We start from the raw sequence: 15,000 nt of genomic DNA, 5'->3' as shown, positions 1-15,000 counted from the left end.
TATACTGTATATATGTGTATATGTGTATGTATATGTATATACAGTATGTGTGTATCTATTGTGTAATATTCAGCAGTAGACAAAGTGTTTCTCTGTTTTAGATTCTTCACATATTTTAAATGTTTCTGATTGTTTCCAGATGTTGATCACATGACCTCATCACGTCACGTGATGACTCAGCAGATTCACTATTATTATTATTATTATTATTATTATTATTATTATATATATGTTATTATAGATATTATTCTACAGAAAGAGTACTTTTACCTTTGGGACTTTAAGTACTTTTTGATGCTGATACTTATTTCTTTACATCAATCCAACAGCTGACTGTCACTGTTAACTATTATGGGATGTTGTTTTATGATATTAGTATTTGTGTCTATCGAACCAACGTCACTACTACTTTTAACAGTATTTTACACTTTGGTATTACTACTTTTACCTCAGTAAAAGTGTGTGTGTGTGTGTGTGTGTGTGTGTGTGTGTGTGTGTGTGTGTGTGTGTGTGTGGCGGTTAAAGAGAATGACGTCATCAGCAGGTAAACTTTCTCTCACCTGAGACGTGAAAACAAACCGGAAGTGTAAAAATGTAAAAACAGGAGATTAAAAGCATCGAACAGAAGATTAAAGACAGAACAGAAGTGTTCTTACCTCAGAGTACACGAGCCCCATGACGAGAACACACCTGGACGTCAAACACCCGACACCTTCAGCAGCACCACTTCCGGGCTAACATTTCAAAACAAAGCTGACTGAAGAAGGGAGGAGGAGTTAAATCTGTCTCATTCATCTCCTGTTTGATCACTGAACATTGATTTAACGACATATTGATTCTATGTTTTTAGAAACAGCTGCACAAGTTTAAGAAATTAAATTCGTTCTACTGTTTATTCTGAGGACTTTTATTTTGTTATTTGATCTCTAAACTTCCGCCTGTCATCTGATCTCAAACAAGAAGCAACACGCTGCAGGGAGCCGGAAGTGCGTCATAGCCGAACTCAGGCCTGAAGCAAAACAAACAGGATCAGACAGGAATGTGAACTTTCATAATAAAAGTGTTTCTGCGCTTTAGTTGTATGTGTTATATGTAAAACTGTAATCAAACTACATACAAACTACAAACTTTACATAGTCAGTATACAAGTACCAAAGTAAGTATTTTTTGTACACGTGTTCATGTGTGTATCCTTAAAGTTTGAAGTAAATGAGTATACTTCAACGTTTACATTTCATTTAAAACATTTTTGAAACGCCCAAATGTCCGGAAACACGACTTCCGGTATGTCCTCGTTCACTTTCTCTTCCCAGAAGATGTGTCGGAGTGAGACGTCACTGCCTTTTTATTCTTCTCTTTGGCAGCAAGTGGTGCGCATGCGCAGAGTCAACACCCACTCTCCCGTGAAACCGGAAGCAGTGAGTGAGTCATCTTTGTGCGGAGACGATCTTTGGGCTCCACCATCTCTTTGAAGCAGCTGCCGGAGCTTTCAGCCGTTTCACCAGAGCTTCCTCCTCATTCAGGACCCTTTAGTGCTGAGACCGGGTCCCGGTGCAGGTGTGACCGGGTCTCCCTCTCACGTGACAGCTCGTGGACATCAAACCGACAACAAACCGGTAAACTGATTGACTTTCCTCCCGGAGCTTTCTGTCTTCTTCTCTCTGTCTTCTTCTCTTCTTCCTGTCAGAGCAGAGTGAGCTCGTGCTGATTTTAACTGATCAATATTCAATCAATCAATCTATACCCAGAATGCATCACGTGACCAAACAGATGAATATTAAAAACCCTAAAATTCCTCTAAATAATAGTATTGATTGCAGAACACATAAATAATGCATCCTTAACCTGACATCTTATTTTGAAAGGTAAGTTCATTGATTACAGAACACAGATAAATAATTCATCCTTAACCTGACGTCTTATTTTGAAAGGTAAGTTCATTGATTACAGAACACAGATAAATAATTCATCCTTAACCTGATGTCTTATTTTGAAAGGTATGTTGATGCTACATCCTTTATTAAAATCTTTAATTATTGTTTTTAAGTATTTTATTGTGAACAAAATGTTCTGGAAACAGGAAACCCGTTAAACAGAACTTTATTTTGAAAATTAGATTTTCAGGTTGACATGATGTTAAAAGATTAATATTTTTTATTACAATCTGTTTGTTTTAAGGTTTAAATTATTGGACCTTTAAACCTCTTAGTTATCATAGAAACCGCTAAATAAGAAATAAAATTAAAGTTTAAATGTTTATTTAAATTCTCATGAGATCAAAATAAATGTTAAAAAAGACGAAATAACTCTTTAAAAAGAGTCAAAAATATTTAAATAAAATCAGCAGCTCGGTTTGAAATCTGTTGAAGTGTTCGTCCAATCAGGTGCAACCAGGAATTTATGTCATGATTCTAAACCAATGAAATAAAGAAGCTCAACGTTGGTTTATTGATCGTTCATCACGTGACTCTTTATGATCAGGTTAATATTTATTCATATATTTAAATAAGATAACTAAGTTAATTGATTCTTTGATTGAAATATATTTAAATATATTTAAATTAATTTAAATAATGAAATATGTTTTGTCTGTTACTTTAAAAGATGAATGACATCATTAATAATAATAATAAATAATACATTAATATGAAGTGTTGGATCAATAAATGTCTTTGATGTTATTTGGTACATTTTAAGGGATTTTTACATCTTAATAAAACGGTAGAATGCTTTTATTTTGAAGTCCATTCTCACACACTCTTACCATAATAAAGAGACGACTATGGGACCTTATTTCAGAATAAAAGTTCACTCTCATCAATGGAGACAAATAATAATTAATAATAATAATTCATAATAATTGTTTCTTTACAATGATTCAACAACATCTGTCTGTTATGTTTTATTAATAATAATAATAATAATAATATAATAATACATGAACCACTTCCTGTTCTGATACTCTTGATGTCAGCTGATCACTATTGATTATTATTATTATTAGTGTTCAGTTCAACCATCAACTTTACGCTAACGTCGTATTTTAAAGGTTTGATGAGTCGACATTTAAACATTCATGAGTGTTTTTGTATCTTTAATAAAACAACCAGCTGAAGGAAGTACTCTGATTACTGCAGTAAAAGTACCTTACTAAAAGATATTGTGTTAATAATACTACAACACAAGCCCCCCAGGACGAGTCAACAGTCAACAGATACTGCAGAAGAAGAGGAACAGAAAGAAACAAGAGAGACGAGTTTTGTTTTACTGTCGGACCAGTTCAGTCACAACAGATTCTATTTATAGATTCAAATCCTCTGAGAGTCTAAAAGACGTCTCCTGTACACACCTGGACCTGGTCCTCACCTGTACACACCTGGACCTGGTCTTTCTCTTCATGTGTAGCTCATTTAAAGTTTCCTTTAGATTTAAATTATTTGAGTGAATCATCACAAAATCTCTCTCTCTCTGTCTCTGTCTCTCTCTGTCTGTCTGTCTGTCTCTCTCTCTGTCTCTCTCTCTCTCTCTGTCTCTCTCTCTGTCTCTCTCTCAATGCACCGGTTGCTGTGGTGACATCCTCCAGACGTTGATGAATCAGATCTGTTTGTTGGCTCCTGAAGACGAAGAGGAGAGAGACGTCCTCTCCTCTTCGTCTCACCTTCTTCTTCTTCTTCTCTTGTTTTAAGGTGGATGACTCACTCGATGGTTAGTGCCGGGTTGTCGTCTTGACTGTTAGCTTTAGCCACATGCTAACTGTTCCTCACAGGAAGTTCTTAAAGCAACGTTTCACCCAAATCTGTGTTTTCAAGGTTTAAACTGCTTGTTGACGTCTTTTTTGTTTGTCTGCCCCTGCAGTGAAGCATCATGGGAGTTGGCAGATGGACGAGCCGGCCATGGGCCAATCGGAGCCTGTGACGCACACACACACACACACACACACACACACACACACACACACACACACACACACACACACACTCACACACACACCATGGAACAAGGCTTCAGCTTAAATACGCTGGTGAGTGCAGTGTGTGTGTGTGTGTGTGTGTGTGTGTGTGTGTGTGTGTGTGTGTGTGATCTTGAATATTTCTCATTCCTGCCTGAGTGCTTAATGCCCCCCCCCGTCTGTTCTGTCTATCTAATAAAGGTATACAAATTTAAAATATGTATATATTTCTACTACTACTAATGCTGCTACTACTACTACTGCCGCTAATTCTACTGTTACTACTACTTCTAATGCTACTAATTCTACTACTACTAATGCTACTACTACTGCTGATAATTCTACTACTACTACTAATGCTATTAATTCTACTGTTACTACTTCTACTAATGCTACTAATTCCACTACTACTACAACTACTACTACTAATGCTACTACTACTGCTGCTAATTCTAGTACTACTAATAATGACACTACTACTGCTAGTAATTCTACTGTTACTACTTCTACTAATGCTACTAATTCTACTACTACTACTACTGCCGCTAATTCCACTGTTAGTACTACTACTAATGCTATTAATTCAACTACTACTACTGCCGCTAATTCTACTCTTACTACTTCTACTACACCACTAATTCTACTACTACTACTACTGCCACTAATTCCACTGTTAGTACTACTACTAATGCTACTAATTCTACCACTACTACTAATGCCACTATTACTAATGCTAATAGTGCTGCTGCTAATTCTACTACTACTACTACTACTACTACTACTAATGCTACTACTGCTAATGCCACTACTACTAATGCTACTACTGCTGCTGCTAATTCTACTACTACTAATGCTACTAATTCTACTACTACTAATGCTACTACTGCTGCTGCTAATTCTACTACTACTACTAATGCTACTACTACTAATAATAATAATAATTCTACTACTACTACTACTGCTAATTCTACTGTTACTACTACTACTAATGCTACTAATTCTACTACTACTACTACTAATGCTACTATTACTACTACTACTACTACTACTAATAATAATAATAATAATTCTACCACTACTACTAATAATAATAATTCTACTACTACTACTGCTGCTACTAATTCTACTACTACTACTACTACTACTAATGCTGCTAATGCTACTACTACTACTACTGCTACGACTACTACTACTACTACTATTACTACTAATGCTGCTAATGCTACTACTACTACTTATGCTGCTACTACTGCTGCTAATGCTACTGCTTCTACTACTGCTACTACTACTGCTGCTAATGCTACCGCTGCTACTACTGCTACCGCTACTGCTAACTCTACTACTACTACTGCTACTGCTAATTTTACTACTACTACTACTCCTATAAATGCTACTACTACTGTTAGCACTGCTACTACCGCTGCTAATGCTACTACCACTCCTAATACTAATAATGCTACTACTATTATTGTTTCTACGACCACTACTACTACTCTGTTCCATCTTTACGTCTTTACATCCTCCAGCTCTCCTCCCTTGTTTCCTCCTCTCATAAGTACATGTCCTTTTTTTGATGTAGTACTCTGTATGTATATATTTTGTGATGTAGTAGTCTGTATGTGTATATATTTTGTGATGCAGTACTCTATATGTATATATTTTGTGATGCAGTACTCTATATGTATATATTTTGTGATGCAGTACTCTGTATGTGTGTATATATATATTTGATGTAGTACTCTGTATGTCCTGGCTGTATTCCTCTCATGAATAGAGGACTCAGTGAACAGAGGAGCGTTTATCTTCTTCTCATGTTAATGAGCTGCATAACAAGTGCTGCATTCAGGATCCCAGCAGGGACGGTAAATCTCAGCTTCCTGCCTCAGCTGTCAGACGTTGGTGTGATGTTTGATGAGAAGCTAATTTTCTTAAATATCAGGACACATTATGTATTACTCTTCTTCTTCAGAGGACTAAACATGAAACTGTTTTTGATTTGTAAAAGTAGTTAAATGTGAATTTTTTCTTGGAGAACTTTTGTATTGTGAGGTTTAATGTACAGTCTCTAGGGGGCGCCAGCATAAAGACCTTCTTATAACATGTACAGTATATATTTTATGGTAATAACAGATATATTGTATATATTTTCAACATCGCGTTTTTATACTTTTATTGTGATTGGTGAATCTAAAGAGTGAATCTGATTGGCTCTTCGTGTGTTCGTGCAGAAGAAGCTGGCGGCGGAGCCGGACTACACCGACGTGTCGCTGACAGCGGCGGAGCGTGTGCGAGCGCTCGGGAAGATGGGAAGCAGCGTGGAGCTCAACGAGGACGTCGCTCCCAGAAGATACTTCCGCTCTGGAGTGGAGATGGAGCGCATGGCGGAGGTCTACCTTCAGGAGGGAAGTCTGGAGAATGCCTACGTCCTCTACACCAAGTTCATCACGTGAGACCTGCAGCACGCCACGACCACTGCTTCAATGTTTCTTTTATTTATCTATTCTTGTTTCATTTATTTATTTATGTTATCTTTATTTATCTATTCTTGTTTCATTTATTTATTTATGTTATCTTTATTTATCTATTCTTGTTTCATTTATTTATTTATGTTATCTTTATTTATCTATTCTCGTTTCATGTATTTATTGTTTCATGTATTTATTGTGTTACATGTGTTCAGTCTGTTTGTAGAGAAGCTGCCCGCTCACAGAGACTATCAGAACTGCAGCCTTCCAGAGAAGCAGCTCATCATGAAGGTCAATATTACTCTAATCAACAATAATATTGATTATTAGTAATAAGGAGATGGATTGGTGTTGGCTAGATACACAAAGTACAAGTTGAAGTATTACAACTAGTCCCCAGACCTCTACAACTAGTCCCCAGACCTCTACATCTAGTCCCCAGACCTCAACATTTAGTCCCCAGACCTCTACAACTAGTCCCCAGACTTGTACGTCTAGTCCCCAGACCTCTACATCTAGTCCTCAGACCTCTACAACTAGTGCCCAGACCTGTACATCTAGTCCCCAGACCTCTATAACTAGTCCCCAGACCTCTACAACTAGTCCCCAGACCTCTACATCTAGTCCCAGACCTCTACATCTAGTCCGCAGACCTCTACAACTAGTCCCAGACCTCTACAACTAGTCCGCAGACCTCTACAACTAGTCCCAGACCTCTACAACTAGTCCGCAGACCTCTACAACTAGTCCCCAGACCTCTACAACTAGTCTCCAGACCTCTACATCTAGTCTTCAGACCTCTACAACTAGTCCCCAGACCTCTATATCTAGTCTAGCATTACCAATGCTAACATTAGCATCATTAGTAGTATTTATGTTCTGTCATTGTCTCTATAGAAACTTCAGGAAGTTGCGTTTCCTCGTAAAGACGAGTTGAAGAAACGTCTTCAGGAGAAATACAGCAGGGAACACACCGAGTACCTCAGAGCCCAGGTGTGTGTGTGTGTGTGTGTGTGTGTGTGTGTGTGTGTGTGTGTGTGTGTGTGTGTGTCTCGACCAATCAGATCGCATCGTGTGTTTGATCAGATTAAATCAGATTAAATGATGAATAAAAGTGACTTCCTGTCTCAGAGCCAGGCGGCGGCAGTGGCGGTGGATGTTTGTGGTCATCAGCTGCAGCGTCTCTCCCTATTGGGCGAGGACAGGAGGCGTGGCCTCTTATTGGAGGAGGAGCGGCAGCGTGTCGCCGCCCTGCGACGCATGCAGATCGAATCGGAGCAGTTTCGCTACTTCGAAGACCAGCTGAGGCGTCAGGAGCTGGCCAATCGGAGAGGAGAGGAGGAGGAGCCTAAGGTGACAGATCAGGCAACACTGTAGTACTAACACTGTGTATCAGTAGTACTATCACTGTGTATCAGTAGTACTATCACTGTGTATCAGTAGTACTAGTACTGTGTATCAATAGTACAAGTAGTATTTCTGCAGTGACGTGTTCGTCTTCTAGGTGGAGACCAAAGTGCCTGAGGTGACGGACGGCTCCTGTCTGTCTCGGCAGCCAATCAGAGCCTGCGTACGATCCCAGGGTGCGGATCTTAACAGGAACAGACCGCCAGTGCCCATCAGCCAACCAGCTGCCACGCTGGCCGGAGTACACAGTAAGTACACACACAGAACACTTCTGTTCATACAACCAGTGAACAGAAAGTGACCATATCTGGACTGAGGAGGAGTGACGTAGAGACGCCGTATACGTCTCTGGTATACCTGTCAATCACTGTGTAGCCCCGCCCCTAAATCATCCCCTGCTTTATGGTGTGTTTGACTCTAAATGGACCATAATGTACTAAATGAACATCATGCTGTATTGAAGAAGACTGTAAACTAGAGATTGAGACCATAAACTCATGTTTACAATGTTTACTGAGGGAATAAATCAAGAGAGAAGTAGAGTCATTTTAGACTAGACTTCTATACGACCAGAGGAGTCGCCCCCTGGTGGACACTAGAGAGAATGCAGCTCTAACACATGAAGAACCAGAGGTTGTCTCTTGGTGCGTATATGAAGGTTTGTGTGTGTTTGTATCATGTGTGCAGCTCAGAAGGTGGAGGGTTTGAGGCGGGTGGTGATTCCCAGAGATCTGACGTATCGGTTCCTCCTGCTGGCCGACTCCAACACAGTCAGAGGGATAGAAACCTGTGGAGTCCTCTGTGGACGACTGGTGAGTCCGTTTACTTTCTACAGGTGATCGATCTCACCTGAGCTGCTCACCAACATCCTGACCGTCTCTCCCTCAGACGCACAACGAGTTCATGCTGACTCACGTCGTGATCCCCAAACAGTCGGCTGGTCCGGATTTCTGCGACATGGAGAACGTGGAGGAACTTTTCAGTTTCCAGGACCAACAGAGCCTGCTGACCCTCGGCTGGATACATGTACGTCTCCATGCTAAACACACGTTGAAGACACGTTAAAGACACGCTGAACACACGTTGAACACATGTTAAACACACACTAAAGACACGCTGAACACATGCTCAACACATGTTAAAGACACATTAAACACACGTTGAACACATGTTAAAGACATGCTAAAGACACGCTAAAGACACGCTAAACACACATTAAACACATTGAACACACGCTAAAGACACGCTAAACACACATTAAACACGTTGAACACATGTTAAAGACACGCTAAACACACATTAAACACACATTAAACACACATTGAACACACGTTAAAGACACGCTAAAGACACGCTAAACACACATTAAACACACGTTGAACACACGTTAAAGACACGCTAAACACACGTTAAAGACACGCTAACCACACGTCAATCACACAGAACAACGTGAAGGTTGAATAAACTGACCACGATAGAAAGCTCCACAACTTTTAAATAAGTGGACCTTGAGTTGAGCTTGTTTGTCAACCGCTCGTCTTGCCTTCCTTCTGGGGACATTCCATAGATTTATATGGCTTATATCATTTTAACCATTAAAGGTCAGTTTACTCAAATAAGGCTGATTATTCCACCACAGAATGTTGTTTTGTGAACCAGTGATTTAAATCAGAGACTTGTAAACAGTTAAACCTGTAGGGTTCCACAGTGTGTGTCCTCACAGGGATATAAATCAGTGACACATCACATATCTGAATAAACAGCTGCTCCCCCTGTGTGTGGGCGGTCAGCTGTCGGTCCCCAAAGCGTGGTATTAACCAGTAATCACACACGGGAGAAAAATGACCTCCGTTGTTCGTTTTCAACCGCTTCATTTGCATAATCAAAAATCACCATGGCAATAGTGCCTGTGGTCGAGCAACAGATGAGAGAGAGGGACAGAGATAGGAACACACAGACAGAGGTCTCACTCTGCAGCTCTGTGCTGTAATGGTGGTTTGTGAGGACAGTCAGGTGTGTGTCCCCACGATGTCAGAGGACGGTCAGGTGTTTGTCCCCACAACGTTGGAGGACAGTCAGGTGTGTGTCCCCACGACGTCGGCGGACGGTCAGGTGTGTGTCCTCACGACATCGGAGGACGGTCGGGTCCGTGTCCTCCTGTGTTGTTTTAACTGTGTGTAGTTCAGTGACGTTGACCTTTGACTCGTCAGACTCATCCCACTCAGACGGCCTTCCTCTCCAGCGTCGACCTTCACACTCACTGTTCTTATCAGCTGATGCTGCCGGAGGCCGTCGCCATCGTGTGTGCTCCTAAACACAACGAGTAGGTCCACACACACACACACACACACATTTAACTGATTAAGGTGTATTAGAAGGACTTCCTCACCCCTCCCCCTTCTGTCTCAGTGCCGGTGTGTTCAGGTTAACGGGTCTCGGGATGTCGGAGGTTTCTGTCTGCAGACTGAAAGGTTTCCATCCTCACTCCAAGGAGCCTCCTCTGTTCAGTGTGAGGACCCTCGTCTGTGATTGGAGCAGAGACCCTGACCAATCACAGCCCTCCGTCTGTGACCACTGTTCCTCTAAATGTCCCACACTCATTTTAGTCCCTGAACGCCCCACGCTTAATTTAAATGTTGTACTGTTCCTTTAAAGATGTAACAGGATGTGTCTCTCTCTCTCTCTCTCTCTCTCTCTCTCTCTCTCTGTGTCTCTGTCTCTCTCTTTCTCTCTCTCTCTCTCTCTCTCTGTGTGTCTCTCTCTGTCTCTCTCTCTCTGTGTCTCTGTCTCTCTCTCTCTCTCTCTCTCTCTCTCTCTCTCTGTGTGTCTCTCTCTGTCTCTCTCTCTCTGTGTCTCTGTCTCTCTCTCTCTCTCTCTCTCTGTGTCTGTCTCTCTCTCTCTCTCTCTCTGTGTCTCTCTCTCTCTCTCTCTCTCTCTCTCTCTCTGTGTCTCTGTCTCTCTCTCTTTCTCTGTGTCTCTGTCTCTCTCTCTGTGTCTCTCTGTCTCTCTCTCTTTTCGTTGTATCACTACAATGACAATAAAAACCTCTTTATCCTTTATCTTTATCCTCTGTGTCTCTGTCTCTCTCTCTTTCTCTCTCTCTGTGTCTTTCTCTCTCTCTCTGTGTCTATCTGTCTCTCTCTCTGTCTCTCTCTTTCTCTTTCTCTCTCTCTCTCTCTCTCTCTCTCTCTCTCTGTGTCTATCTGTCTCTCTCTCTCTCTCTCTCTCTCTCTCTCTCTCTCTGTCTCTCTCCCTCTCCCTCTCCTCTCTCTCTGTCTTTCTCTCTCTCTCTCTCCCTCTCCCTCCCCTTCTCTCTCTGTATTCCTCTCCCTCTCTCTGTCTCTGTCTCTCTCTCTCTCTCAGGTGTGTAAACATGTGGTTCTGAGCGACTCAAAGATCAAACTGCTGGACCTCAGGTGACAGACGAGAGGAAACTGAACACTGTGTGTGTGTGTGTGTGTGTGTGTGTGTGTGTGTGTGTGTGTGTGTGTGTGTCATGGTTTTAACTTTTTGAAGGAAGTGTTTTAACAAAGTCAAAGTGTTCATTTTTTTAAATTTGTTCTATAAAATGTTTGCTTTTAAAAGCAGCTGCTGTAAAAAGATAAGAATCTATTTTTACTGTTTTAATGAAGACACAACAGGACAGTCTGGTATTTTTTTATTTATTGGTTTATTTGATAAGGGACAGTGCACATTAATAAAACATGAGTGAGTGAAGTGTTTTAAAACATTCATTGTTCTGTTTTCTGGAAGTTTTTTTGTGAAATATTGTGATGTTGTAATCTGCTGTAACGAGACGAGTTTTGAGGACAGACCTGTCAATCATACAAAGACTTGGACACGCCCCTCCATCTGCTGTCAATCAAACACAGATGTGGACACGCCCCTCCAGTATTTCTTACACATTTTAAAACACGTTGAACTAAATGTGATTTTTGGACTTTAAATAAATCGGTTTTATGAAGACGGTTCAGGACCTTCGCCCCCTAGAGGCAAGAAAAGGAGCTTCACTTTAATACTGTGTGTGTGTGTGTGTGTGTGTGTGTGTGTGTGTGTGTGTGTGTGTGTGTGTGTGTTTTTAAACTAACTGCATTTTGGTAATAAAACACTTCCTGTTACTCCGACAGAATTTTCAGTCTAATTGCAATTTACATAATTATGAAGTTTTAAAGTAGAAATCTGGTGATTTTGTCTTTTTATATTTATCTCTTATGACTCTGACTTCATGTCTGATGAAAGCAGTTGAAGTGACGGATGAAGTTTAGTAATGAAAGCAGTTGAAGTGACGGATGAAATTTAGTGATGAAGCAGTTGAAGTGACAGATGAAGTTTAGTAATGAAAGCAGTTGAAGTGATGGATGAAGTTTAGTGATGAAAGCAGTTGAAGTGATGGTTGAAGCGATGACGTAGTCTTCATTTAAATCTTCATTGTAGTTGGAACTGTTTTGATCTGAAGTGAAGAAAGTGAACGACATTGAAGTGTTGAAATAAACAGAAACACAGTTTATCTTGTATGAGAGCTCTTTATTGTCTTCCTGGGGCAATCGTCTGTCACTTCCATGTTGTTGACCTCACATCACACACTTCACTTCTTTACAGACAGCACCATGTTCAGGGGCCACGCCTCCTGTTGACCTACAGCTGTGACATCATCATTACACTGTGTGACATCACTACACTGTGAATGTGCTGGATAACGATGGAAGATAACACCAGCGGGACACATTCAGGCTTTATTCATCAAAAATAAAAACACTCTTCTTGGACAACAAACAAACATGGAGGAAGGGGGCGGGGCCACGATAAGGGGGCGGGGGCACATGTGGAGCAAGGGGAAGGTGGGGGTTAAAGATTGAGGACAAGAGGCACATTCACAGTTTTAAGGTGAGCACAGGAGGATGTTTGGGTGGGGTTGGAGGTTCTGAAACGATGACATCACTTCCTTTTAACGAGCCGTCAGAATAAAAAAAAATGTTGGCCTTAAGTTGGATGTTTGGATCTGATCTGGGAACTGGTTAGCTCGTCATCAGTGAGGGTTAAAATAAGATGTGTGTGTGTGTGTGTGTGTGTGTGTGTGTGTGTGTGGGGGGGGGGGGGGGATGGACACCCAGACCAGGGTCCCTCTAGACCAGGTCCCTCTAGAAGCACTTGCGGTGGACGATGGAGGGTCCGGCCTCGTCATACTCCTGCTTGCTGATCCACATCTGCTGGAAGGTGGACAGGGAGGCCAGGATGGAGCCGCCGATCCAGACCGAGTACTTCCTCTCTGGGGGGGCGATGATCTGCAGGACAACAAACAGGTTTAGACTCTGTGGACCCGCCCCCTGTACCTCAGACAGGTGTGTCTGTCTCTCACCTTGATCTTCATGGTGCTGGGGGCCAGAGCCGTGATCTCCTTCTGCATGCGGTCTGCGATACCCGGGTACATGGTGGTCCCACCGGAGAGCACGTTGTTGGCGTACAGGTCTTTACGGATGTCGATGTCACACTTCATGATGCTGTTGTAGGTCGTCTCATGAATACCTGCTGACTCCATACCTAAAGAAAGAGGGACAAGGAGGTGAGACAGGCAGGGGACAGACAGACAGAGACACACAGACAGTAGACAGGCAGACAGACCGATGAAGGAGGGCTGGAACAGGGTCTCTGGACAGCGGAACCTCTCGTTGCCGATGGTGATCACTTGTCCGTCTGGAAGCTCGTAGCTCTTCTCCAGAGACGACGATGTCGCCGCCGTCCCCATCTCGTTCTCAAAGTCCAGAGCTACGTAGCAGAGCTTCTCCTTGATGTCTCTGACGATCTCCCTCTCAGCTGCAGGGAGACAGGCACCGGGTCAGACAGACATTACCTGTCACACCAACGTACCCGCGATGACGAACCTGTAGCTCTAACTTACCCGCGGTGACGAAGCTGGAGCGCTAACGTACCCGCGGTGACGTACCCGCGGTGACGAAGCTGGAGCGCTAATGTACCCGCGGTGACGAACCTGTAGCTCTAACGTACCCGCGGTGGCGAAGCTGGAGCGCTAACGTACCCGCGGTGACGAACCTGTAGCTCTAACGTACCCGCGGTGACGAAGCTGGAGCGCTAACGTACCGGCGGTGACGAAGCTGGAGCGCTAACGTACCCGCGGTGACGAACCTGTAGCACTAACGTACCCGCGGTGACGAAGCTGGAGCGCTAACGTACCCGCGGTGACGAAGCTGGAGCGCTAACGTACCCGCGGTGACGAACCTGTAGCGCTAACGTACCCGCGGTGACGAAGCTGGAGCGCTAACGTACCCGCGGTGACGAAGCTGGAGCGCTAACGTACCCGCGGTGACGAACCTGTAGCGCTAACGTACCCGCGGTGACGAAGCTGGAGCGCTAACGTACCCGCGGTGACGAAGCTGGAGCGCTAACGTACCCGTGGTGACGAAGCTGTAGCCGCGCTCCGTCAGGATCTTCATGAGGTAGTCGGTGAGGTCGCGACCCGCCAGGTCCAACCTCATGATGGCGTGAGGGAGAGCGTAGCCCTCGTAGATCGGAACGTTGTGGGTCACCCCGTCTCCAGAGTCCAGCACGATACCTGGGGGGGAGACAGGTAGAGACAGAGACAGACAGAGACATCTTGTAGTATCATTTAAATGAAGATTACATCATGTTTCATGAATATAATTTACTCATTAACATTCTCATGTTTCAGTCTGCTACATGTGATGTCACAGTGAGGTCACAGTGATGACGAGATGAAGACGTGAAGAAGATGAAGAGTGAGGTCCAACCTGTGGTGCGTCCGGAGGCGTACAGCGACAGGACGGCCTGGATGGCAACGTACATGGCCGGAACATTAAAGGTCTCGAACATGATCTGAAAACACACATATTATTATTATTATTATTATTACTACTATTATTATTGTTGTTGCATAATTATTATTTATATTATTATTATTTATATTAGTAGTAGTAGTAGTAGTAGTAGTAGTATTGTTATTATTACTATTACTGCTTTCTCATTTTCTCTCTTGTGTAGTGTAATGAAGTATAATGTAGTATAGTGTACTACATTATCAGTAGTACCATCAGTAGTACCACCAGTAGTAGTACCTGTGTCATCTTCTCCCGGTTAGCTTTAGGGTTCAGAGGAGCCTCAGTCAGCAGAGTGGGATGTTCTTCTGGAGCGACTCGCAGCTCGTTG

The 15,000-nt window shown here is 42.6% G+C and overlaps 3 protein-coding genes across 6 annotated transcripts in view; 1 reads left to right on the top strand and 2 right to left on the bottom strand.

Annotated features, from left to right (window-relative positions):
• Nucleotides 1-750, bottom strand: part of ankrd22 (ankyrin repeat domain 22) — a 3,014-nt gene extending 2,264 nt beyond the window's left edge. Inside the window, exon 1 of the mRNA XM_068729370.1 lies at nucleotides 657-750. Coding sequence (XP_068585471.1) covers nucleotides 657-677 — 21 coding nt within the window. The 5' untranslated portion in view covers nucleotides 678-750. The remainder of the gene's footprint in view (nucleotides 1-656) is intronic.
• A 672-nt stretch (nucleotides 751-1,422) lies between these two features.
• On the top strand, nucleotides 1,423-12,333 carry stambpl1 (STAM binding protein-like 1). Of its 4 annotated transcripts, XM_068729172.1 has the most exons (12): nucleotides 1,423-1,616; nucleotides 3,584-3,705; nucleotides 3,856-4,021; nucleotides 6,178-6,395; nucleotides 6,630-6,705; nucleotides 7,312-7,407; nucleotides 7,546-7,767; nucleotides 7,919-8,069; nucleotides 8,509-8,633; nucleotides 8,710-8,847; nucleotides 10,032-10,144; nucleotides 10,231-12,333. In XM_068729172.1, exons 3-12 carry the CDS (start codon nucleotides 3,992-3,994, stop codon nucleotides 10,472-10,474), a joined length of 1,413 nt encoding a protein of 470 aa, XP_068585273.1. In that variant the 5' UTR covers nucleotides 1,423-1,616; nucleotides 3,584-3,705; nucleotides 3,856-3,991; the 3' UTR covers nucleotides 10,475-12,333. The 4 variants fall into 4 exon arrangements, with proteins under 4 accessions (XP_068585273.1, XP_068585274.1, XP_068585271.1 ...); XM_068729173.1 differs by lacking the exon at nucleotides 3,584-3,705; XM_068729170.1 differs by lacking the exons at nucleotides 1,423-1,616; nucleotides 3,584-3,705 and having other exon boundaries at nucleotides 3,915-4,021; nucleotides 10,231-10,330; nucleotides 11,185-12,333.
• Nucleotides 12,325-15,000, bottom strand: part of acta2 (actin alpha 2, smooth muscle) — a 7,636-nt gene continuing 4,960 nt past the window's right edge. The window contains exons 4-9 of the mRNA XM_068729174.1: nucleotides 14,910-15,000; nucleotides 14,586-14,670; nucleotides 14,228-14,389; nucleotides 13,441-13,632; nucleotides 13,178-13,359; nucleotides 12,325-13,103 (exon numbers count right to left, since the gene is read on the bottom strand). The exon at nucleotides 14,910-15,000 is cut by the window's right edge and continues 20 nt beyond it. Coding sequence (XP_068585275.1) covers nucleotides 12,960-13,103; nucleotides 13,178-13,359; nucleotides 13,441-13,632; nucleotides 14,228-14,389; nucleotides 14,586-14,670; nucleotides 14,910-15,000 — 856 coding nt within the window. The 3' untranslated portion in view covers nucleotides 12,325-12,959. The remainder of the gene's footprint in view (nucleotides 13,104-13,177; nucleotides 13,360-13,440; nucleotides 13,633-14,227; nucleotides 14,390-14,585; nucleotides 14,671-14,909) is intronic.

This window comes from Cebidichthys violaceus, unplaced genomic scaffold (assembly GCF_023349555.1).
Source record: "Cebidichthys violaceus isolate CVI_PGR_0920_01 unplaced genomic scaffold, fCebVio1.0.p SCAF_45, whole genome shotgun sequence".
In the NCBI taxonomy this organism is placed as follows: domain Eukaryota; kingdom Metazoa; phylum Chordata; class Actinopteri; order Perciformes; family Stichaeidae; genus Cebidichthys; species Cebidichthys violaceus.
The sequence above is the reverse complement of the archived record's forward strand: the minus strand, read 5'-3'. Positions and strand labels throughout refer to the sequence as shown.